General features: G+C 36.9%; 1 protein-coding gene and 1 pseudogene across 1 annotated transcript; both read right to left on the minus strand.

The window, feature by feature from the left end:
• Positions 1–13,394: 13,394 nt before the first annotated feature.
• On the minus strand, positions 13,395–16,909 carry LOC127430901 (H/ACA ribonucleoprotein complex subunit 2-like protein; annotated as a pseudogene).
• A 1,174-nt stretch (positions 16,910–18,083) lies between these two features.
• LOC127431159 (grpE protein homolog 2, mitochondrial-like) lies at positions 18,084–25,042 on the minus strand. Its single transcript, XM_051681448.1, has 4 exons — positions 24,919–25,042; positions 23,737–23,896; positions 19,330–19,411; positions 18,084–19,220 (listed from the first exon to the last, which is right to left on the minus strand). Exons 1-4 carry the CDS (start codon positions 24,993–24,995, stop codon positions 18,886–18,888), a joined length of 654 nt encoding a protein of 217 aa, XP_051537408.1. The 5' UTR covers positions 24,996–25,042; the 3' UTR covers positions 18,084–18,885.
• Between the last annotated feature and the right edge of the window lie 837 nt (positions 25,043–25,879).

Genomic DNA, 25,879 nt, shown 5'->3' on the forward strand with positions numbered 1-25,879 from the left:
CCTTTAAGTATGGCCTCCCCATCATTTACACAACCGCCTGCATTCAGGCCATTATAATTTACCATAAAGTCACAAGCACTTTCATCATAAATAAACTCCCTTCCCGACTGGGTTCATAAGAAATTAATTCATTCTATATGCCTATAGTTCATATATTTGTTATGAGTGCTCCCCTCCTGACCAACACAAGGATCACTCACTGCGGCATACTCATGTCGGCCGCTGTCCCACAAGACTGTGGCACCATGTTTCCTCTCTGGGAAGTTATGTCGTGAAGTGCGGCGTGATGGGATTCTGTTCCCCATATGCGTTACTACCCAATGTCAAGTGTACTGAGTTGTAAGGGAACGTCTCGGTTACGTACGTAACCTTGGTTCCCTGAGACGAAGGGAACGAGACATTGTGAATGCTAGCCGCACTACAAGACTCAGAGGTCTTGAGGCACGAGTGATGCGCTCCTTGTTCTCAGTCAGAAATTCTGAGGAAATGGTGTTAGTGCATCTGTTTTTTAGCGAACAATTTCGTGCCAAAACAGGCGGGGCTCAAACACCATAGTCAATATTAGAATATTGGCATTATTGTAGAGAGGTTTCAACTAGGTCATGTAAGAAGGCACTCCCATATGCGTTACTGCACAATGTCTTGTTCCCTTCATCTCAGGGAACTGAGGTTACGTACGTAACCAAGACGACTCATTCACAGGACTGAAGCAGCCAGCGTTTCTCTGCGCCTCATTGCGCTTTTGTTTTGCCAGACTATTCGGATGAAGTATCATTATGAGGGACGTTTTAGCGCTAAATACAAAACAAATCCCTATTTGGATGGTCATTGTTTCTCAGAGTGAAACAAAATTTGCATGGCTCCGCCGTGATAAAACTCATGCGTTCGGATAACAAATAATTTACGATGGAAAAGTGAGTTCGGTCATCCTACGATCCCGGAAATCTGTTGTGTTTGTTCCATATGATGACAGTAAGAGGAATATTTCTTAGTCCACAAACTGCATTCTGTGTATTTTGTGAAAATACATTTTCAAATATAGGCTATGCAAATATATTTGGAATAACGCTTAAGTGTATTTAGTGTGAACACGGAGCACTATCCTCAAGCTTTCGTTTCTGTTGCGCTGAGATGAGAGCATATCATCAGTTGCACACGCTCTCTCTCTCTCTCTCTCTCTCTCTCTCTCTCTCTCTCTCTCTCTCTCTCTCTCTCTTCAGCACGCAATCACACACACTCTCTCTCTAGGGAGAAAGAGTGAGAGAGAGAACAAAGCCCCACATATACCACATACAGTAGAGTACATTTGGAAAATATCAGGAAAAGGTAGTTTAGCACAACCTCTTTTTTTTCTATTTTTCTTCTACGTAAGAGCTCCCACAAGTTCTAACAAAAGTGGAGCCAGTTCTGTAGCATAAGATCTAAAAAATTCTGCAGCAAAACCATCTGGCCCCAGAGCTTTGCCTGTAGGTAAGGCCTTAATTACCTCGTCAAGTTCCTCCAAGGTTATCTCAGAATCAAGACAATTTCTTTGCTCAGTCGTCAGTTTAGGAAGTTTTAATGGTTCCACAAAGTTTCTAATATCTTCATCAGTAGACGAAGACGTAGAACTATAAAGATCAATATAGAATTCTTTAAAAGCATTATTAATATCAGTGGCTGAGGTAAATATTTCACCACCAGCAGATTTCACTGAGAGAATAGTAGAAAAAGACTCTCTCTGCTTTATATATCTAGCCAAATGCTTCCCTGCTTTGTCCCCTGACTCAAAGTATGACTGTCTTGCCCTTTTTTCAGCATTTTCAAAATCTGTGATTAACTATATAAAAAAATCATGCAATTAAATATTTTAAACAACATTGCCAATGATTCGCTTTTCAGTACTGCAGTACAAGTGTGGTAATTTGGACGCAGTATTCCTGCAGTTTCCAGTACTGCATTAAAAGTGTGGTAATTTGGACCCAGTATTCCTGCAGTTTCCAGTACTGCATTAAAATTGTGGTAATTTGGACGCAGTATTCCTGCAGTTTCCAGTACTGCATTAAAAGTGTGGTAATTTGGACCCAGTATTCCTGCTGTTTCCAGTACTGCATTAAAAGTGTGGTAATTTGGATGCAGTATCCCTGCAGTTTCCAGTACTGCATTAAAAGTGTGGTAATTTGGATGCAGTTTTCCTGCAGTTTCCAATACTGCATTAAAATTGTGGTAATTTGGACGCAGTATTCTTGCAGTTTCCAGTACTGCATTAAAAGCGGGTAATTTCGACGCAGTATTCCTGCAGTTTCCAGTACTGCGTTAAAAGTGTGGTCATTTGGACCCAGTATTCCTGCAATTTCCAGTACTGCATTAAAATTGTGGTAATTTGGACGCAGTATTCCTGCAGTTTCCAGTACTGCAGTAATACTGCTTCCAATTTATCACACTTGTATTTTTTGTAAGGGTGGCCCAGACTTTAGAGAGAGCAACGAAAGGCAGACATAGTTCTAGCATTCCAGTAATGCTCCGTTTAAATAGCCAGCAGTGAGATCCGACGTACAGTGTCGAATTTGATGTCCAATGTAGGACGTGAACCGGTTGTAGTTGGTGGGGTGAAATTGGTAAGAGGTGAGCGTAGGTGAGGGGGGGGTGTCACAATGGCACGTGCTGATGTTCGAGAGGGGAAGGCAGGCGGCATGTGCGATGTTGACACCCTAAACATGCACGAGGACAGTGCCAAACTCTGTTAAAGACATTGAGCTACAATACTAAGAAAAGTAAATGGGCTGGGACCTGCATTCTCCTGCATTTCCACCTTAAACAGCCAACTTGGTACGTTGAACATGTCAACAGAGAAAAGATATAACAGAAAAAAGAAAATGTGTTGAGATATGGGTGGAGATAAAGATGAACACAAAATGACAGACAAGGGTGTGGAAGAAAACCAACTGCACAGTGCTCTGTGTTCCAAGTTTGACAATTATTGCAGTCTCACAAGAATTTTGTCATCAAAATTGCAGTTTCCGTCTGTGCAATGTAAAAGCTTAAATGGTTGTTCCACATCCATATGACTTTTTTATGTGGAACACAAAAGGACATGCTAGGCAGAATAATAGTTTTAATGAGGATGAGTAAATGATGACAGCATTTTTATTTTTGGGTGAACTATGCCTTTAACACTTAACACTACAGCAAGGTCAAATTAGCAAACAACAAACCCAATAAAACATTTTTCATTATTGTTATCTTTTTAGCTAGGTTTTTTTTTTTTTTTAGAGTGGTGCTGCTTGCCAGTGCAAAACATGCCACCACAATGCTAAGCTGTTGTGGGGTGTTGAAAGGGCCTTTTTATCAGTTGCTAAGGTGTTCTGAGTGTTTTTAGCACCACTAGGGTGTTCTTGTGATTGCTAAGGCATGCTAGTCAGCTGTCCAAATTATTTAAATCGAATCGTGAACAATTCAGATGTTTGCTAACTTGTTTAAAGAACCGACTCAAAGTGTGATTCATACAAGAATCAGACATCGCCAGAAGAGAGAAAATACTGGATAAATAACCAATGTGATTACTGGCTTTTGGGTAATATTTACAGAGAATGCGTATTGTTGTTTCTTCCAGTGGTTGCCATATTTAAGAGTAGTGGTCAACCGATATATCACAGAGGCTGATAAATCAGATGATATTCGGAATTGTTTAATTATCGGCCGATACATTTTCCCGTTTGCCCGATTTGTTTCTTGAGGGCGCTGAGAATCAGCTGCTTGCATATGACATATAAAGGACCAGTCACGGTTCGTTTTGTTGTTACGTGCCATCGTGTTACTACAATAATAGACCGGTGTACAACACAGTGTAATTTAAACGGTCCGCATATCAGAGCCGTGGCAGACACGTTTGAGCTCATAATGTAAAGTGCTCACCTGTTTCATTCTCGCTCTCTCTCCTCAGCAGTTCCTAGTAACTTTTAACCATCTTGTCTAATGATAAAAAGGCAAATATCAATAACACTACCATATAATCATATACAGTCTGCAAATATGCGCATATCTTGTTTAAATAGATGTAATACTCAAACCTCACACAACTTCAGCAGATCCAGCGACCTGTGGAATGCTCATTTATTTACCTCTAAAGTACATATTCTATCAGCCTCTCCTCAACAGTTCCCTGTCACTTTTAACAGTCTTGTCTAATGATAAAAAGGCAAATATCAATAAAACTTCTATTACTGTCTGCAAATATGCAAATTTCTTGTTTAAACAGATGTAATTCACAAACCTCACGAAAATCCAGTGTTTTCTTCCCGTCGAGCGCTCATCTAATATCTTCCTCTGTAGTGCGTATTCTATCAGCCAGAATCAAAGACTTCAGGATCAGGATCAAAACTTCCTCTGATTCACAAATCATGATGGTCACTATGTGACAATCCAAGCAGGCCATTCAGGCTGTTTAAACTGTCAGGAGATTGCTGCTAGTGCTGGATCCGCAGGAGAGCGTGATTGCAACTTCAAAGTAAAAGTGCTTCATGTGCGCTATAAGTAAATGTCATATTCACTATACACTGTATGTACAATTGGTTTGATTCTGTATTTTTTGAGAAAATCCAAGTGTTAATGCACACATGCCATCCATGGTTGCTGGACTACTGTGTGTACTGTTATTTCCTTCCTAATATATGAAAAGAAATTTCATGGGCAAATTTATTATTAAAATTTGATGACTACAGAAATCAGAAGAAACTGCTATCTACCATTTAAAACACAATATTTTTTTTAATTCTTTTTACAAAGTTAAAATTTTGTGTGAAATCGAGTAAATATAGTGCTAAATAAGTGTTTATTAAAATGTAACAATTTTATGTTTTTGTTATTTACTATATTAAATTGTGTGATATATCGGCATTGTATCGGCCTACCGGCCACCCTGCTCTCTGGATATAGGCATCGGCCATTAAAAAAAAAAAAAAAAAAAAACATATAGTTCGATCACTATTTAAGAGTCATGGTTATGTTAGCTGAAAAAACAAACAAACAAACAAAAACAAACAAACAAAAAACACTTAAGCTGATTTGAACCCAGGTCCTCCACACTCTAGACCAAAAATCAACCAACAGACTATCCAGTATATACAATGTACATCTATTTATCATTTAATAAAATACATTGCCTATGTAGTATAATTTTTATATATATTATAAAATATATATATTTTTATGACTGGTTCAGAATCTTGCATGGGAATTCATAAAAATGCATTCAAATTCATTCCTTGACTTGCATTTGGGGGCACAGAGGTAAAATTTGGGGGGCAAGGCCCACCCCAGCCCCCCATTTGCACCAGCCCATGTCAGAACAGCCCACCCCCTGGTCTCTGTAATATTCTGGTTCCTAGATATGGTCCAGATAAGTCTATGGGATTTTTTTTTGCTTGATTTATCATCTGCCAGGCAAAAATCCATCCGATCGCTTAGAAAAGTAACAGCGCTCCTCAACAAGCCACATTTTTTGTGGCATCATTAAAGATTACTGTAACAATTGCTAGATGTAAATTTGAAATGACAAGAGACGATAGTGTAAATGAGAAATAAATGTCACAATTGCAAGAAATACAGTTGGTATTGAGAGAATAAACACTTAATCTTTAGTGGGTTGTTTCTGGGTTTCCAACAGCTTGAAGCCCCTGACAGTTAGAGGCCCTGGGGCCCTGGCCCCATTGGTCTGGTCCACTAACCGACCTTGGGTATCATGTCCTTAGCTGAAACAATGCAGGACGAGTTGCGTGCTGAAGTTTAATATTCAATAGACAGGTTATATTTTATGCTTGCCTTAGCAAGCACGACTGAGTGCTGGTGCAATACAGGCAAAACAATATCACACTCTTTAACTACAAGATTTGATTACTTTTAACTCACTTTTGGATTGTTTATTCTCCAGTGCCCAGATTAAACACTGACCACACTTTGAAGTGTGTACACTACAACATGGCAGAACTCTAGGCATGTTTGGTAAACTCACTGTGGCACTGGCTGTGACACCACCCTGTGGACACATGCCAGACCCTGTCATCGGAATCTCTAAGGTCTGCCTGCTGTTGAGAGTAAACACACACAGGACACAGAACACACACCCACAGGAAGGACATATGCATGTCCTTGTCACTAACTTGTCTTTCCTTTTTGTGGCACAATGATTTGCCGCCCCACCAGCTCATCCATTAAAGGAAAAGTTCATTGAAAAAATAATGTTCTCATGTTTTACCAAACCTGTGTGTAACAAAGTTCATTGTCGGACAGATAAAGGAGGAAGTGGGAGCCAGTTTCCACGATCCACGTGAGTCAGATTTTAATTCTTAATACACAGCAAACGCTTTACAGCTTACTTAAAACAAAGAGTGCTTTTCAGCATACACAAATAAAATTCTACTTTTCAGCAATCAAACAAAACACTCAGTAATAAACACGCAGTCTCTCGTATGTCCCTGTCCCTCTCCCTCTTTCTGTGCACCAGGCCATTTTTATCTCCCCCGTCTTTCACTGCAAACACAGAAACAGTAATTACCAGCATTTCATCTCAGGTGAACCTCCTTACCACCTCCTCTCTCTCCCCAGATGGGCACTCGACCACACCCTCACCTCCACACTGTATGAATTTTTTTCTTTTGTGGCGCTCAAAAGATGTTGGGCAGACTGACAACCTAATTCACCATTCACTTTCATTGTATGGGAAAAAAAAGGCACTGAAAGAAAGTGAACGGTGACTGAGGCTCACATTCTGCCTAACATCTCCTTTTGTGTTCCACGGAAGAAAGAATGTCATGCAGTTTCGTAACAACATGGGTGTGCGTGAATGGTGTCAGAATTGAACTATCCCTTGAAGAAAAAATATACAGTTCCTTTGGCAACGGCCTTTGTTCGGTTAAATAAATGTATTATAATGAGCTCATCAATGAGTAAAAATAAATCTCAGGTATCATAACATAAAAAAATATCCACAATTCCACACAGTATTCCTTTGACTGCAAAAGAGAAATTTCAGTATTGCTCCTCGTTGTCGTTGGGCCTTAAGTTCATTCGCCACATTTGTTCCTCCAAGTACCTTCTCATATATGGTAAAAGTACAACTGTAATCCTGGTTCCAGAAACATAGAAACTGTATAATCCCAAACAATTACAAATTGTAAAGTAAAAGAAGCCATTGTCCATACCTCCTATTCTTGGTGGCTTTAAAGTGCCTCTATCACAAAAACACTGCCAGTACTCTTAATATCTAGCTACATCATTCTGCTCTCAAGTTTTTACCAAGTGCTGGGCTTAAAATCCCTCTCTTGTGCTTTTATACATGATTTGGGAGTAATATGTGCCAGAAAACAACCGTCATGGAAGCATTTCAGCATTAAATATTTAAGATGTCAACACAGACTGAACAAGCACCAGGAATCTAGGCCTAGTGAAACATAAGACACTCAAGAGAGTTTCAACACCATAACATACACTGTGTTGCCTCACCAAACAAAGAAGCACTACACACTACTGTGGTAATATATTTTATTACAGGCATGTGTTTTAAGTGAATATATGAGTGCTAGAGAACAGAATGATAGGACTTCTATCATGTGATCATGTTAAAAATTAGGTTTTGCAGCATGTTAAAGAAAGATTATCTATGGCCACGTTCACACATCAGCAGAATACGGTTGTCAGTGGTGTTTTAGACTAAATCAGCGAAATACGGTTACGTTTACACACAATTCATTTATAAACAAGACTGACACTCTTACGTTTCTAGGACTCACAACAGACAACAGTATTTTCGGTAGAACTGTGCTGTGTGAATGGAAACTAAGGTCACTGGGAGACAATCTTTAAAGGACAGTCAGTTTCTGGAAAGACAATACCGCGTCCATGTGGACATGCCAAGAGCTGCACCAAAGAAAGGAGCAGGCCAACCTGTAGGGGATTGACCATCTTTATATAAAATGCTGTGTATATATTACGTATTTATGTAAATATATAAATATACACGCGTATTACGTGTTATATAAAAATGATGGACTGATAGGCATCAATTTGAGATGTATAATTATCAATATGAATACTAGTGTCTGTGCAAATAACAGTAATCAACTATTTATTCATTTGGAGTGTTTTGTATGGAGTGTGAACATTGTTCAGTAAGCAGAACCTGCAATTTGAAAATCTTGAAATTAATGTATGGATTCAGATGGGAAAATGTATTTGTATTTTAAATGTTATTTATTTTCTTAATTTTATTTGATGTACTTTTTTCCCTGCAATTCATTCACCCACCACATATGTATATAGCCTTTAGACAGAGATGTGACACCATGTGCAGTATTCAATGATATGCTTAGAATATGAAAACATGAGGCAGTGAAAATGCATGTCAGATCCAGTGTACACAAGACCTTTCTCCATCAGAAGATATCCATATATCAGAGTTCTGTCTGATATCCAAAACCAGTCAACATCAACAGCTTATGTTAACTTACTCTCCTACCAGCCCAAGAGTCAGCAGGGGGAATACAGAAGAAGGCAGGAGACGAAGTGATGGTAAAAATGAGCAGAGTTTATTGAATAATCATGAGAGTTCAGTCTACAGGCATGTGCAAGAGTACTTCAAAAGAACGCGCGAGACATTCAAAACTACGTCTCGCGCGTTTGTGCTGCTCAATATTTTGAGTTTACTGACGCTTCTTCAGCAAAGTAATTGTAGTAATAAAGCAACCTTATCATCCGTCCAGACAAAATTGCTCGATGCTTTCGCCATCTTCATTGTTCGTATTCTCCACTCTGTGGAAGAATGCTTATGTGCGCAGGCGCGTAGTGTTTCTTTACAAAGTGACATCGCCAACTACTGGCATGGCATGCATAACACAGCGCTTTTAGTCGTTTTCGCGGATCCGTGTGAACGGGGATCGTTTTGACAACGTTGTCGTCTGTACACGAAACTTTCCAAAAACGCAAAGGAAAACGTTTCCGTTTTTAGTACTTCGTTGTCGTGTAAACATTCCCATAGTTACAGAAATACTCAAACCAGCCTGCCTGGCACCAACAATCATCCATGCAATTATCTAATCAGCCAATCATGTGGCAGCAGTTCAGTGCGTAAAATCATGCAGATACGGATCAGGAGCTTCAGTTAATGTTCTCATCAACCATCAGAATGGGTAAAAAATTTGATCTCAGTGATTTGGACCGCGGCATGATTGTTGGTGCCAGATGGGTTAGTTTGAGTATTTCTGTAACTGCCCTAGAATTTACTCTGAATGGTGCCAAAAACAAAAAAACATCCAGTGAGCAGCAGTTCTGTGAAAGGAAATGCCTTACTGATGAGAGAGGTCAACAGAGAATGGCCAGACTGGTTCGTACTGACAAAGTCCACGGTAACTCAGATAACCACTCTGTAAAATTGTGGTTAGAAGAATATCATCTCAGAATGCTATTCTGAGATGTGGGTTGGTACTGTTTTGGTGGCACGAGGGACCTACACAATATTAGGCAAGTGGATTTAATGTTGTGGCTGATCGGTGTGTGTGTGTGTATATATATATATATATATATATATATATATATATATATATATATATATATATATATATATATATATGCCTATGTTGTAATTTTGACTTTCAGAAAAGTGCACTAGTCAAGCTCAGACACTTCAAAAGTATTCATTCTAACTTGTTTATTAACACAATGCCTAGAAAATTAAAAAATGCCTAACAGGATGGAAATAAAGATCTAAAGTCAGCCATTGCTCAGTAAGGGATAGAAAGTTAGCTTACATGAGGGTCAACTTGAAGTTAATTTTGGTATGTTTAACCGTCTTTTAAAATGTTCATAATATCATACATATTTCTGTAATTTTAACTAATACTCTTTTGAAGTGCGACAAACCAACTAACACCAAAACATAACAGAATTAATAAAATCCATAAGGGGGTGATTTGGTTCACCCAAAAATCATTTAATCACCCTCATGCCATCCCAGATATGTATGACTTTCTTTCTTCTGCTGAACACAAAGATTTTAGAAGAATATCTCAGCTTTGTACAATGCGAGTGAACTGTGACCAGAATTGTAAAGCTCCAAAAGCACATAAAGGGAGCATAAAAGTAATCCATACAACTCCAGTCGGTTTAATCCATGTCTTCTTAAGCAATATAATCAGTTTTGGGTGAGAACAGACCAAAATATAACTCCTTTTTCACTGTACATATTGCCATTGCTGTCTCTAGGCACAATCATGACTTCCTAGCACTTTACACATGTGCAGAGCACTAGATAGTGCTATAGGAACTTTAATCGAGCTTGAAATCATGATCGCCATGATTGTTATATTTTGGTCTTTTCTCTCAGAACCGATTAAACTGCTTCAGAAGATGTGGATTACACCACTGGAGTCTTATGTAAAACCTTTGTATGGTTTTTGAAGCTTCAAAATTTGGGTCATCATTCACTTGCATTGCATGGACCTACAGAGCTGAGATTTTCTTCTAAAAATCTTCATTTGTGTTCAGCAGAAGAAAGTCAGTCATACACATCTGGAATGGCATGAGGGTGAGTAAATAATGAAAGAATTTTAATTTTTGGGTGAACTATACCTTTAAGGAACTCACATTTGTTAAAGTAAAATATTTTGCTAGAAACAATTTGATTAGAGAAGGGGGAAACACATGGAATGTTTCTATTAAAATGCATGTTTTTCATCTCCTCAAACCGAAACCAACATACAATTTTTTTACACAGTTCAGGGATTTTGAAAAATGTGACCAAACTTTCTAACACCAACTCCTAGAGCTTTCAAGCTAAATCCACCAAATTTGTCTCAGACCTTCAGACTGTTCTGGAATAGTGTGCTATGACTTTTCTAACTGATCGAACTGGTTTTCACACAGAAGACACTCAAAATACAGTAAAAATCCCATAGACTTACATTGATGGAATGCTCGTTATTTCAAACTCCCAGCTGTCAAAAATTTAAATGTAAACAACCCCCACAGGTCTTTAATCTGCTTTAAATTACTTACTCTCTCTGTAAAGTGTATATTTCAATCTAACAGGTTATCCATGTGCCAGTCTGTCTAAATATCTATCTATCTAGCTGGCAGTCTGCTATATTGTAATGTATGTATAACCATCAAACTTTAAACATCAAGTCTTTGTCAAGCCAGTGTCAAAGTTGTTCTTGATAAACTTTACCTATCTAGTTTAAAATTCAAATAAATGTCACTTAATTGATTTACTGTGAACAAATTAGATTATTTTTTTTTTTAAATTGTGATTTCATTATTTTATCTAATATATTGAGACATACAGTATATGAGGATGGGGGCATGGAAATGTACTACATAATGACTCTTATGTACCTAAAATGCCTTTATATTACCTTATGTGATTTACTAAGGATTATAATAGCACCACACTGCAAAAGTAAAAATATAAGTATATACTTACAGATACATTATATATGAAAACAGTTCAGAACATTTCCCCCAAAAAGCATTTACAGGTGCATCTCAATAAATTAGAATGTCGTGGAAAAGTTCATTTATTTCAGTAATTCAACTCAAATTGTGAAACTCGTGTATTAAATAAATTCAATGCACACAGACTGAAGTAGTTTAAGTCTTTGGTTCTTTTAATTGTGATGATTTTGGCTCACATTTAACAAAAACCCACCAATTCACTATCTCAAAAAATTAGAATATGGTGACATGCCAATCAGCTAATCAACTCAAAACACCTGCAAAGGTTTCCTGAGCCTTCAAAATGGTCTCTCAGTTTGGTTCACTAGGCTACACAATCATGGGGAAGACTGCTGATCTGACAGTTGTCCAGAAGACAATCATTGACACCCTTCACAAGGAGGGTAAGCCACAAACATTCATTGCCAAAGAAGCTGGCTGTTCACAGAGTGCTGTATCCAAGCATGTTAACAGAAAGTTGAGTGGAAGGAAAAAGTGTGGAAGAAAAAGATGCACAACCAACCGAGAGAACCGCAGCCTTATGATTGTCAAGCAAAATCGATTCAAGAATTTGGGTGAACTTCACAAGGAATGGACTGAGGCTGGGGTCAAGGCATCAAGAGCCACCACACACAGACGTGTCAAGGAATTTGGCTACAGTTGTCGTATTCCTCTTGTTAAGCCACTCCTGAACCACAGACAACGTCAGAGGCGTCTTACCTGGGCTAAGGAGAAGAAGAACTGGACTGTTGCCCAGTGTTCCAAAGTCCTCTTTTCAGATGAGAGCAAGTTTTGTATTTCATTTGGAAACCAAGGTCCTAGAGTCTGGAGGAAGGGTGGAGAAGCTCATAGCCCAAGTTGCTTGAAGTCCAGTGTTAAGTTTCCACAGTCTGTGATGATTTGGGGTGCAATGTCATCTGCTGGTGTTGGTCCATTGTGTTTTTTGAAGGCGCCCCTACCAAGTATTGAGTACATATACAGTAAATGAACATACTTTCCAGAAGGCCAACAATTCACTAAAAATGTTTTTTTTTATTGGTCTTATGATGTATTCTAATTTTTTGAGAGAGTGAATTGGTGGGTTTTTGTTAAATGTGAGCCAAAATCATCACAATTAAAAGAACCAAAGACTTAAACTACTTCAGTCTGTGTGCATTGAATTTATTTAATACACGAGTTTCACAATTTGAGTTGAATTACTGAAATAAATGAACTTTTCCACGACATTCTAATTTATTGAGATGCACCTGTATATGGTATTCTAGCATTCTAAATGGGTGGCATTATATAGCTTCTTTAAATTTATAAAATGCACTTAGCCTCAAAAACAAGGCAGAATATGTGCATTGTTAAATGTTGCATGGTCCCCATTAAAGTAAAATGGTAAGCAGTAGCTCAGTAAATATAAAAGTGTCTCCTGGAATGTTTGTTTTTAAAGGAAATAATTAGTCTCACACCACAAAGCCATTTAAAAAAAGCACTATGAAAGAGAGCTTTGTCCAGATTAAGAAAGTGAAAGAACTGAACTGATTTAAGAACCCACAAAGAAACAAGATAATGTGGAGCATAATGCAAAAAGGCAGTTGGACTTATTATGATCTCTCTTAGAGCTCTCTGAGATGTTCATTTAACCAAAAACCAATTCAATGTCCCATTCAAACAAATGGTTAAGAAAAAAATATATAAGTAACCAACAATCAAACATTACAGACCTCAAGAGCACCAAATACTGAAAAATACAACAGGTTCAACAATGGCTCAGTCCATTGTGAAGTGACAGGCATATTCCAACAAATGATTCATTTACTAAACATCCCATCAACTGTAATCATACATCTGTGCTTCCTCATGCAAACGAAAAGGTTGCAAGGGAGACAAATAATCAAGAGTTGGGGTCAATCTTGAAAGACCCATGCAGTCACCCATGGCGATAATTTGATCTGATATATTCAATCATTATCTTAACTCTATAAATAAAACCAGAGTCATTTGTCCTCAGATTGGTTTGGGTAGAGCTGAGACTTCAGCCAAACACTCATAGGCTTGCTTGTACTCATCATGGGGTTTGACCACGATGACATAGGTGGGCCGCTTTGAGCCTGCTGATGAGCCTAAATCCTACAGAAAGATGAATACAAGTACATCAGTATCAACAATTCAAAATAAATAAGGTTGTTTTAAATTTTTAAAAGAATAGTTGACCAAAAAATGTAAACCATGTCATCATTAACAAACAAGAAGTAATCAAAATGACATGTTCTTCTGTGGAACTCAGATATACGGCAGAATATTTGGGATGACAGCCTCAGTCACCATTAACTTACATTGCATCTTTTTTTTTAAATGGCAACAGAATTTTAATTTTTGTGTTAACTAACCCTTTACATTCTGTATGTGCAATTTGATTCAGAGAAGAAAATTGAAACATGTTACTATACACGTGTTATCTTTGATGCACTTACAACTTTGGATGGAACATAAGCATAGGGAAGGCTTCTGTCTTCGCATGGTTGGTAAATGACAATATACGTCGATAGGAAGTGCGTTTCCGGCAAACACCACAATCCTAAAGGATGAAAAGATAATTGCGTTAAAATATCTCAATCAAACATTTCTGAGATCAAATAGTGGTCAATGGAACATGGGAATAGTAAAGCTCATTTTACCCTGTCTCCCCTTTATTGATGAACTTCTGTACTTCTTTTACTCCTCTTCGGATGTGTTTCATAAATTATAAAAACAAATAAAATAAAAAATAAAAAATCTCCACAACATTGCTGGACGCCCCTAACGGACCCTTAAATATCAAAATTTATTTAACTACTCAGACTCAAATATGGTTTAGGTTCGAAAGCGTTTTTGAAACACATTTTACCTTTCTTGACGCATATGTAGAGCTTCTTGCTTAGTTTTCACGATACAAGAGGGTTTGAGATGGTGTTTACATTAGCTATTAATTCTTGATATGTCTAGTCTCTTTCTTCACTTTTGTTATATTTAGCTAAATAATTTATATATATATATATATATATATATACAGGTGCATCTCAATAAATTAGAATGTCATGGAAAAGTTCATTTATTTCAGTAATTCAACTCAAATTGTGAAACTTGTGTATTAAATAAATTCAATGCACACAGACTGAAGTAGTTTAAGTCTTTGGTTCTTTTAATTGTGATGATTTTGGCTCACATTTAACAAAAACCCACCAATTCACTATCTCAAAAAATTAGAATACATCATAAGACCAATAAAAAAAACATTTTTAGTGAATTGTTGGCCTTCTGGAAAGTATGTTCATTTACTGTATATGTACTCAATACTTGGTAGGGGCGCCTTCAAAAAACACAATGGACCAACACCAGCAGATGACATTGCACCCCAAATCATCACAGACTGTGGAAACTTAACACTGGACTTCAAGCAACTTGGGCTATGAGCTTCTCCACCCTTCCTCCAGACTCTAGGACCTTGGTTTCCAAATGAAATACAAAACTTGCTCTCATCTGAAAAGAGGACTTTGGAACACTGGGCAACAGTCCAGTTCTTCTTCTCCTTAGCCCAGGTAAGACGCCTCTGACGTTGTCTGTGGTTCAGGAGTGGCTTAACAAGAGGAATACGACAACTGTAGCCAAATTCCTTGACACGTCTGTGTGTGGTGGCTCTTGATGCCTTGACCCCAGCCTCAGTCCATTCCTTGTGAAGTTCACCCAAATTCTTGAATCGATTTTGCTTGACAATCATAAGGCTGCGGTTCTCTCGGTTGGTTGTGCATCTTTTTCTTCCACACTTTTTCCTTCCACTCAACTTTCTGTTAACATGCTTGGATACAGCACTCTGTGAACAGCCAGCTTCTTTGGCAATGAATGTTTGTGGCTTACCCTCCTTGTGAAGGGTGTCAATGATTGTCTTCTGGACAACTGTCAGATCAGCAGTCTTCCCCATGATTGTGTAGCCTAGTGAACCAAACTGAGAGACCATTTTGAAGGCTCAGGAAACCTTTGCAGGTGTTTTGAGTTGATTAGCTGGTTGGCATGTCACCATATTCTAATTTTTTGAGATAGGGAATTGGTGGGTTTTTGTTAAATGTGAGCCAAAATTATCACAATTAAAAGAACCAAAGACTTAAACTACTTCAGTCTGTGTGCATTGAATTTATTTAATACACAAGTTTCACAATTTGAGTTGAATTACTGAAATAAATGAACTTTTCCACGACATTCTAATTTATTGAGATGCACCTGTATATATATGCAAGATAAAATTCAGGGTTTAACTTCAGGGAAATGTGTTGCTCCACAGCTCAAACGTGTAGTAACTATGGAAAGCCAAGAGGGTCAGAATTCACGTGTTTTGTATTGCCGTATTTGTAACGCTGTTTTCTAAACGCCTTAAGGCGTTAAGTAAACGGCGTTAGGCGTTACATAAACGCCATACGCCGTAAGGCGCGTTAAGTGAACGCGCGTTATTTTAGCGCCTCATGTAACTTAATTAGCGCATTCATTTGCTCATGTATATAACTTCTCTAACGCGTTTGAGGTATCTACGGCAAGTCGGAGGATTCAAATCATTAACGGGAACGATTTATTTGTTTCACAGCGCAAACGCACATTAAATGACTGCACCCGACTTTTGTTGACAGATAATTCAGAACCTGATGTCCTTCTGTCATCACTTAATAGGTAAGGATTTTGTCTCCGCTGTCCAAAACTTTTATTCAACTACTCACACAGAATTTGACTCAGGGTTTGAGTTCAGGTTTAACAGCAAAACGTGAAAAAAAAACATTCTTAGTGATTCCAAACTCCTGACAAGTTGTGTGTGTGTGTGTGTGTGTTGCAAGTATTGGAAAAGCATTGGTGTACTCATTCTCATAACTATTTTTACATTTTCAGAATTGAAACCATGCATTGATGTCTGGAGTGGGCAAGGGGGAGGCTTATAAATGCTCAGGCTGCAGATTAAATAATTAATGGGAAAACAGAGTTTATTCGGATGGTTCAGAATTTAGACAGGAGAACACATGAAGGGAAATGAAACTCTTTCAAGATTAAAATAAAAAAGCTTTTCTTGTTGAGGTTGTTCTGAATAGTAATTATTGAGACAATCATAATATCATTCAAAAATCATCCAGTTCATAAAATAATTATTTTGTTTGCTTTGCTACTTACTCAATAGTCTAAAACAAAGCATAGCAGAATAATATTTCTTAAGACGGATCCGGGTATCGACCGCCATTGGTTTGTAGTGGATCACAAGGTGCACCATCTTATGCCATTACTCTGAGTCAGCTGTCATTTCAGAGGTCTTGAAGTTTTACAGTACCACAGCTGGCAGATATTCTCCACACATTTTATCCACAATCAAAAGATGATAAAAGTTGTGATTGTATTACATACACTGTAAAAAGTGGTAACCTGCAATGTTTACTTGCTCTTTATTCATGATCTAACCCATAACATTTGTTCTGTTGGTGTAACCTAATGTATTGAGGCTGATTCAGTCATGTCAAGCCATATTTTTGAGTTTAATACAATTAATTTTCATTTTACTACATGCACACATTTTAGGTTAACAATTTTTGGTCAGTAAAAAAAATATTTATACAACAGCTAGTTCCGGTCCTCTAATCTGATTCACACACTTGAATATTTAGTTTTTGCATCACATAAAATTGAAATGAGTAATCCAATGTACATTCAATATTTTTTTGGTTTTGCTGTCTGATACAACAGTGATCAGTATCACTATCAATGTGGATGAAGCATGATGCAAAACCAAACAATACCATTTTAAACATACTTTATTTGGCAAGCTTATCTGTCGTGTGTGGGGGTCTGGGTTACAACAAGAAAGTGAGAAGTACCTAGTATCAAACATTTTTTTTCTAGACTACTGCTTTGACTGTAGTCAAAAATCATTTCAAACGTATTTTTCCAGAAGTACTAAACATTTTATTTACAGTCAATAGCATAAGTTTACACACATCTTTCATAATTTATATAAATATTAGAGATATGAGATAACATTTTTATGTACTGTAGAAATGCCCTTTATTAGCTGCATAATAGATATGTACATAAATCCCACAAATACATATTAGACATAGAAAGTATACAGGAAATGACAGGGGAGAAGAGTGGGCATGGGATCAAACTCACACCCTGAGCCAAATTCTGTGTGAGTAGTTGAATAAACAGTTTTGGACAGCGGAGACAAAATCCTTACCTATTAAATGATGACAGAAGGACATCAGGTCCTGGATTATCTGTCAACAAAAGTCGGGTGCAGTCATTTAATGTGCGTTTGCACCGTGAAACAAAATACTTTCCATACGTAACTAGTGATGGGTCATTCGTGAACGATTCGTTCATTTTTAAACGAATCTTTTATGTGACTCAGAAGAACAAGTAGTCTCAGAGAGTGATTTGTTCATTTTGTTTTGGCCTAGTATGTGCATTACGCAACTTCCGTTCGTTTGTTACGTGATAATTGCATAGATGCTGTTCATCAAACACTAATGATTACGTTGTTGTCTGTACACGAAGCTTCTCCGTATTTTGGCGACACGCGCTCTGAAAGATTATTTTAGAAACACTGACCTCTAGTGCACAGAATGGACAAATAATGAGATTTTATTCAGTCAACACTTCTGCATAGTATGTATACAAAAAAGAAGAAACTAATAGTTTTCAACATCAACAAAGCATAAATATGTAAAAACATTCATTTTAAATGAAAATGTAAATTGCTTACAATTTCTTCTCGTTTACAATAAGAGTAACCTATCAGGGCAAACTATTACAAACAAAATAAATACATACAAATGTTTCATGTTCTTTTTTCCCCCAAAATTATTCAGTTCAATTCCACTTTGGACACACACACACACACACATATATATACATTTAACTCAAGTTTACCCCCCCCCAAAAAAAATAGAAAAAAAACTCAATTTTAGCAATTGTTTTGGGGTACTGGTGGCCCAGAACACTTACTTGACACATTCGAGAACAACCAATAAAACTTTATTTTAAAAATCATTATTGTTTTTCCTTCAAATGCCACTAATCACTTACAGAAACCACCACGACATGGGTGTAAAGTGCAATTTTCAGATCATTACAACACTACAATTCCTGTAACACAATAAATCAGTCGGTCTGAATCACAGACACAATACTGAATCCATCAAAACATTAAATGGACATTGTAAACACCCTGTAAATAGGAATATGGGGGAAAAAACAGGGCCTGTAAATCTAAAGTTAGAAAAACCAGAAAAAAACACTTTAGAAATACATAACCATTATTTCAGAGTAAATCAAATGTTGTTGTCTAGAGATGTAAAAACAATGGTATTGTACATTCTAAGAGTGTAAAGAAACTGTCAAGCAGAAGAGGACTGAACCACGGCCATGTTAATGCTCCTGTGTCTTCACAGCAATACCCACGAGGGCATGGCGAATGGTACGTCCATGCAGCATGTAACCATCTTGCTTTACCACAGCTATAGAGCCAGGATCCACTCCCTCTGCTGGGGTATGACAGACTATTTCATGCTGATAAGGGTTGTAAGCGGCTCCCACGGGTGTCATCTTCTCCAGTCCATGTTTGGTGAACACGTCCTGCAGCCGTCCCTGTATATGTGCCAGGTATTGTGTCAGCTGCTGTGTTCCTTCCTTTTTTTTGACATCTGCACTCTTCTCTAACAAGTCTGCCACCTCTACGAGGTCACGGCAGAAACTCTGAATCCCTGAAGGAAGAGCACAACAGATTAATGTAATATTAAAAGGGAACACATAGCGATTTCCAGTATGATTTGCAAGCTATAATGTGTTAGCAAAGCTAAATGAGTAGCTTACCAAATAGTTTGGCATCTTCAACAAATTTCTGTGTTCTTCTTCTTACATTGTCTGAATCTGCAAGAGCTCGTTTGTATCTCTCCTGTGAAAAACACAAAGAATTTTGAAGAACAATTATTAAATAAAAGCAAGACTATCACTTGTTAATATTGAATTTACTCCAAAGCACCATATTACAGACTTTGGAAGCAAAACTACAACATTTTAATATACCATGCTATTTCAATCATGCAAGTATTCAATTTCTCACAGAGCTGTAATAGATTAAGTTATTGTTTACAAACAAATGCTTGGCTCCAGCACCTCTGGGTTCTTTAGGCACCGCAGAAATGTACTGCTTTCAATGGGTGCTTCACTGAAATTGAGCTGAAAGTGCCCTAAAAATGCTGTTAGTGGGGTTAAAACCACAAGTTTCCAAAAATGTATTGGAGACTTCGACTTCTTTAAATTGCATAGTTTATGATATTTCACTATTTGCCCCGCAGCTGCTGTTGGTAGATTTAAACTTTTCACAAAGAAATCATACAAACTCAGATAGCAAACAGCTGTTTTTAATTTCCAAAGTGTAATCGCTGTGACAGATATGATATAACGATGATCTTATACCAACGTGTAAGATGGGACAAACAGCACCGAACAGCTGCCATATTAGATCACAGGCTAATGCACATGAAATAAGTTCAACTTTTCAGTGCATTTTCTCTCTCAGTTTTACTATGTTCAGTAACTTTTACTTGGAGAACATTTAATTAGAGTTGCTCTATTGGTCCTGCATTATTCATTCAATTGTTTTCAATCAATATTCCTGTGTTAGCTAACATTGGTTCAGTGAATGTGTGTCATGATTAGGGTTGCAACTAACAATTATTTTGATAATTGATTAATTTAACGATTGTTAGAACGATTATTCTGCGATTATTGCAATGATTAATCATTAGCTCTTAAACGATTATTCAGCTTGTGCCCGACTTAAAAGGTTGTATTAAACATGCTTACTAACAATAAAGAGGACAAAGTCATCTTATATATAATACCTCTAAATGACATTCACTGAAATAAAGGGAAAAAAATATTTTTAAGTTTAATTCAGTAAAATAATTCACTGCAAAAAATCTGATTATCAAATGTTTTTGTCTTGTTTTCCATTTAAAATTGTCAAAATCCTTAAAACAAGATACATTTAAATGAGAAGCAGCATAAAAGATATTTAGACTTGCTTTAAGAGAATGTATCTTAAATATAAGTGTATTTTGTATATACGTAAGTGCATTTTTTCACTTGGTTATACTTCTGCGAGTGCAGTAAAGACAACATATACTTCTATTCGAGATCTATTCTCTAAAAACAAGTCTAAATATCTTATATGCTGCTTCTCAGCTGAATGCATCTTTTTAAAAGGATTTTTAGATATTTTAAAATATTTGTATTTTTAATATTATATTCAACATTCTCAGATCATTTTTTCTTCTGCACAATAGCTGCTAAAGAAAATGTACGCTGTTTTAAATGAGTTTTAGATATTTATATTGGAAATCAATCAAAAAACAAAAACAGATCAAATGTATTTTGTTGCAGTGTATAATGGAGCGAAGACTACCCTCTTTCACCTTTCTGTTCACTTCAGTCCATCTTTAACTCACAAAAAAAAAACTCTCTTTTATTAATAAAGCTGTGTATTAACAATTTTCTTCACGATAAAAAAAAAAAAAAAAAAAAAATCACAGTGACGTATATTAGGATTCAATAAGTCGTGAGCCATCGTGTTATAATCTAGCTGCATTAAGCATGCGCGCTCGAGGGATGCGCGTCCCCGCAACAGAGTGTGTATCAGCCGCTTGCAGTTTCAATCTCTCCCCCTTAGATCGGTAAATTCGCGTAACTCATAGAAGAGGTGCTGAATGCACAGAGAAATGCCTGTTTTGGAGTTTGTAGTTATTTACATGATCTGCTTCCATATTATTTGAACTTTAATAAAGCTATAACGCAGTAAACATAACTGCATTTAAGATATAACGTCAGGGTGTTTCCTTTAAAAATGCTCAACAAGTATTTTAAATGGGTTGCATAAACACAATGTTTCTTAACTGTTGTGATTTCTTTTTATACAAGTCAACTCCAAAATTTACTTTTATATGTCAGTGAAATTAGTCATTCCGCACCTCTCTACAATAGACTACTGTTTGTGAATATTTTTAATTACAATAATGTCATACTTCTAAAATATGTCTTTGCATTTATTTTGAAAGCAGTAAGTAGCTTGTTCAATCGAAACAAGGCTGTTATCATGTTGAACATAATGATATTATTGAAGTCAAATATTATTTACTCAATGTGGACCAATAATTTAAGCAATAAGGATGCATACTGAATGTCTGATCGTAGTTTTCATTTTTATATAAAGCCACATTTCTCAAGCTTTAGCAGTGTGTTAAATGTGTGATGATGTGTATTCATCAACCTGTTACATGGTTAGACACAATCCTACAGGTCTATTGAGCCAAGGGAGAGTTCACCCAAAAATAAAAATGGCCTCATCGTTTACTCACACTCAGGCCTGTCGCAATTATTAAATAATCCTCTGATTGTGGTTATTTGAGATAACCGCGATTATTGTGCACTTCAAATTCCAATCACATCTTAATGCCCAAATTAGGGAATTTTAAGGGAATATATCAATGCCATGAACACCATGCCAGTATGTCATTCAGCTGAACTCCGAGCATGACTGAGCTGCACCGCGGACATTAATCAGATCAGTTCATGTCCGGAAGAGCACGTGAATCACTTCTCACAAGCGCTCGGATGCGCGCCATCAGCAGAGACTCGCACCAAACTCCCGCAAAAATATAAACAAACGACAATAAACTTTGAGAGTGAACGCAAAGCACTCCGGCAAATATAACAGGTCATAGGAGGTTTATACACGCAGTGACACAGAGGAGACGTGCTTTCTGTGGTGTGATGAGATGATTAAACGTAATCTCAAAGATTTTGCTTCATGAGAAATAAGGACCCATGGGTTTAATCAAAGAGCATGTGAAAGTGAAGAAATTAGGACAGAAATATCTTACTATTGCATAATATAATATACAATAATATTATATAATCTAACTATAACAAATATTTTATATAATTTTCTTTATAAAAAAAAAAATATTTTTTTAATGAAATTGTTTTTGAAGAAATTAGGACAAAAATATCTTACTATTGCATAATATGATATAATGTAATAAAAATATTATAGAGTTAAATATATATATATATATATATTTTTATGAGTTCCAAAAACAATGTAAATATAAAATTGACCAAAACTAAAGTTGACCAAAAAGAGAGATAATAATTTGATATTGAAATGTTTTTTCATGTCATTCAAAAGTTTTTAGAGCCTTGAAAGGAAATCATATATCCCTATTTTATTATTTGATTTATATATTTGAAGTAAAATATGTAAAAAATACTTTTTTGGTGTATGAAGCACACATGCACCTTAATAAATATGACAATTAATCGTCAGCCAAATTTCATAATCGTGACAGCCCTACTCACCCTCATGCCATCCCAGATGTGTACGACTTTCTTCTGCAGAACACAAATTATGATTTTTAGAAGAATATTTAAGCTCTGTCAGTCCATACAATGCAAAAGGGGTGCCAAAATGTTGACGCTCTAAAGAGCACATAAAGACATCATAAAAGTAATTCACAAGACTTCAGTGTTTTAATGCATATCTTCAGAAGTGATATGATAGGTGTGGGTGAGAAACAGATCAATACAAGTCCTTTTTTGCTAGAAATACTTCTCTCTGCCCAGTAGGGGGTGATATATATTTAGAATGTGAATCACCAAAAACACAAGAAGAAAGTTAAAGTGGATATTGATTGAGCAGAGAGGAGAATTTATAGTAAAAAAGGACATAAATATTGATCTGTTTCTCACCCACACCTATCATATTGTTTCTGAAGATATAGCTTTAACCACTCGAGTCTTATGGATTACTTTTATGCTGACTTATGTGATTTTTTTTTTAGCTTAATTTTTGGACCCATTCATTTGCACTGAATAGACCAAAAGAGCTGAGAAATTCTTCTAAAAATCTTCATTTGAGTTCAACAGATGAAAGAAAGTCATACACATCTGAGATGGCATAAAGGTGAGTAAATGATGAGATTTTTGGGTGAACTATTCTTTAAAACTGGTTTTGCGATAGTTAGAAAGAATCTACAAATATTTTTTCAATGTAAAACATAGATATCTCTTTCTAATAACTTTTATTTACACACACATTATTTCATTATATTATGCTTAAAAGAATTCAGAAGTGCAGTTGCCTGCTGTGTGACATCACAGTAATTTCATCTATACAGTACTATAAAACCTCTGTTCTTTTCCTCAACATGAACTTACCGTGAGGTCATGAACCTGCTGCTCAAGTTTTCTAGCTCTCATCTCCAACATCCGGACATGTGTCACTGCATGGCTGTGGTCATCATTGCCATCGTCACCATGACAATCATCTCCAGCACTATGCTGTTCCGCTGCAGTGCTGAAGAGGCCAATAATGGACCTGGAGCAACAGATGGAAAGAATGGGGGAAAGTGGATATTGTATTAGAAGTATTTAAGCAGTTTGGAGTTGATTTGGGTTGTTAGATACACATCATGGAAATTACTTAAATGTATTTTTGCTTTTTTTAGGGGCAACTAAAGCCTTTACATCCAACCACAGTTAGACGTGGAGGCTTTTGGCACTCAGGTTTCTGCTGAACACAATACTACTCAATGCTCGACTGCACAGCAAAGCTCACGAGAGAGAAATACACGCAACGCACGTTTTCTTTACAAGTACTTCGACGTAGAATCTGAAAGGAAAACTAACATTACCTGAAACAAAACAAAAATCCTTCAGCAGGCCACTGCACATAGTTAACATCGGTATGTGACACAAATACTGAGACTTCTCCACAGGAATGCCAAAAAAATCCATTCATAAACATGGATAATTACATTTTAAACCCGTTGACGTAAGTAGTTGTGAAAGTAAATGACCCGTAAGATTAATGATTACAAAGCGGAAACTGAAGTTATGAGAACAACAAACAATCCCTTAAATACAAAAGAGCCAATCACAAGGCTAGTAGTAGTGGGGGACGCAAACTCAGCGATATCAGACTACTACAAGACAATAAAAATGATAACATGAAACAAGGTTATTCATATACATTTACAGGGATAAACAAGTATTTTACAAGTGTGATTTAATCATAAAGCAAAACACAGATGCGAAACTGGAAGATCCAGATGTGATGGCGGGTTTTTCTACTTACTAAAAACTGCTGTAAGTCCCTAGGTGACACAATTTTAGGACACGTAACTTTAAAAGTCGACGTATTTGACATTTCTAATAATTCAACATCGTTTGGTTTCTAAACGTCGTCTTTATATCGAGGTTTGTGTCCCGGTTGGCCGTTAACTCACTCGCTAGCCAGTTAGCACTGAAGCTTCTTCACGACACTTGAAACGATTAAGGGCGAACCTACGAATAAAAACGTCTTATTTTTGTGCATAATAATTCATATCAAGTTCTTACCTGGTGGACGCGCTTGGTGTTAACCTGCACAAATCGATGGGATATCTTCTCGTTACGGACAGAAAACGTACGGCCATTTCCTCAGTAGTGAACGTGGGTGATCGAGCGCACGTGACACGCACAGCTAGTCACTGTTCAGAATCGGTGAGTCGATTCCTTAAAACGACTCTGAACCTCGATTACGTGGCTCTACAAATATGTGATTCTGGAGATACTGCAATTGAATGAACGGTCATATCCCAAATCAAAGAAGGCGATTCCACCCCCCTCATTTTTATGAAAGGAATAGTTCACCCAAAAATGAAATTACTTCATCATTTACTCACCCTCATGCCACCCCAAATGTGCATGACATTCTTTCTTCTGCTGAACACAAGCAAATATTTTTGGAGGTATATTTTAGCTCTGGAGGTCTTTGGTGAAGCTCCAAAAAGCACATAAAGGCAGTATAAAAGCAATCCATAAATCCAGTGGTTTAATCCATGTCTTCTGAAGTGATCCAATAGGTTTCGGTTGAGAACAGACTAAAATATAGCTCCTTTTTTAATATAAACCATAACACCAGCAGTGTTCTTGGTGATTACACTTTCTAGCACCATCTGGCGGCGCTCTGCGCAAGCATCAAGCACTAGGAAGTGGAATCGATTTTGAAATCATGTTCGTGCCTAAAGGCTGCAATGGCAAGATGTACAGTGGAAAAGGAGTTACATTGTGGTCTATTCTCACCCAAAAGTTATTAGATCACTTCAGAAGACTTTAATTAAACCACTGGAGTCATATTAATTACTTTTGTGCTGCCTTTATGTGCTTTTTGGAGCTTCAGAATTTTGGTCACCATTCACTTTCATTGTATGGACCTAGAAAGCTGAAATATTCTTTTAAAAATCTTCATTTCTGTTCAGCAGAAGAAAGAAAGTCATACACATCTGGGAAGGCATGAGGTGAGGAAATGATGAGAGAA

This window comes from Myxocyprinus asiaticus, chromosome 40 (genome assembly GCF_019703515.2).
Source record: "Myxocyprinus asiaticus isolate MX2 ecotype Aquarium Trade chromosome 40, UBuf_Myxa_2, whole genome shotgun sequence".
Lineage (NCBI taxonomy): Eukaryota > Metazoa > Chordata > Actinopteri > Cypriniformes > Catostomidae > Myxocyprinus > Myxocyprinus asiaticus.

Excerpts from the sequence above, each read along its gene's own strand:
- LOC127431159 (XM_051681448.1), bottom strand. The coding sequence starts at position 24,995 with ATGGCCGTACGTTTTCTGTCCGTAACGAGAAGATATCCCATCGATTTG. Across the intron at positions 19,412-23,736 it reads AGCAGGTTCATGACCTCACG|GAGAGATACAAACGAGCTCT; the intron begins GTAAGTTCATGT and ends TGTTTTTCACAG. Across the intron at positions 19,221-19,329 it reads TGAAGATGCCAAACTATTTG|GGATTCAGAGTTTCTGCCGT; the intron begins GTAAGCTACTCA and ends CTCTTCCTTCAG.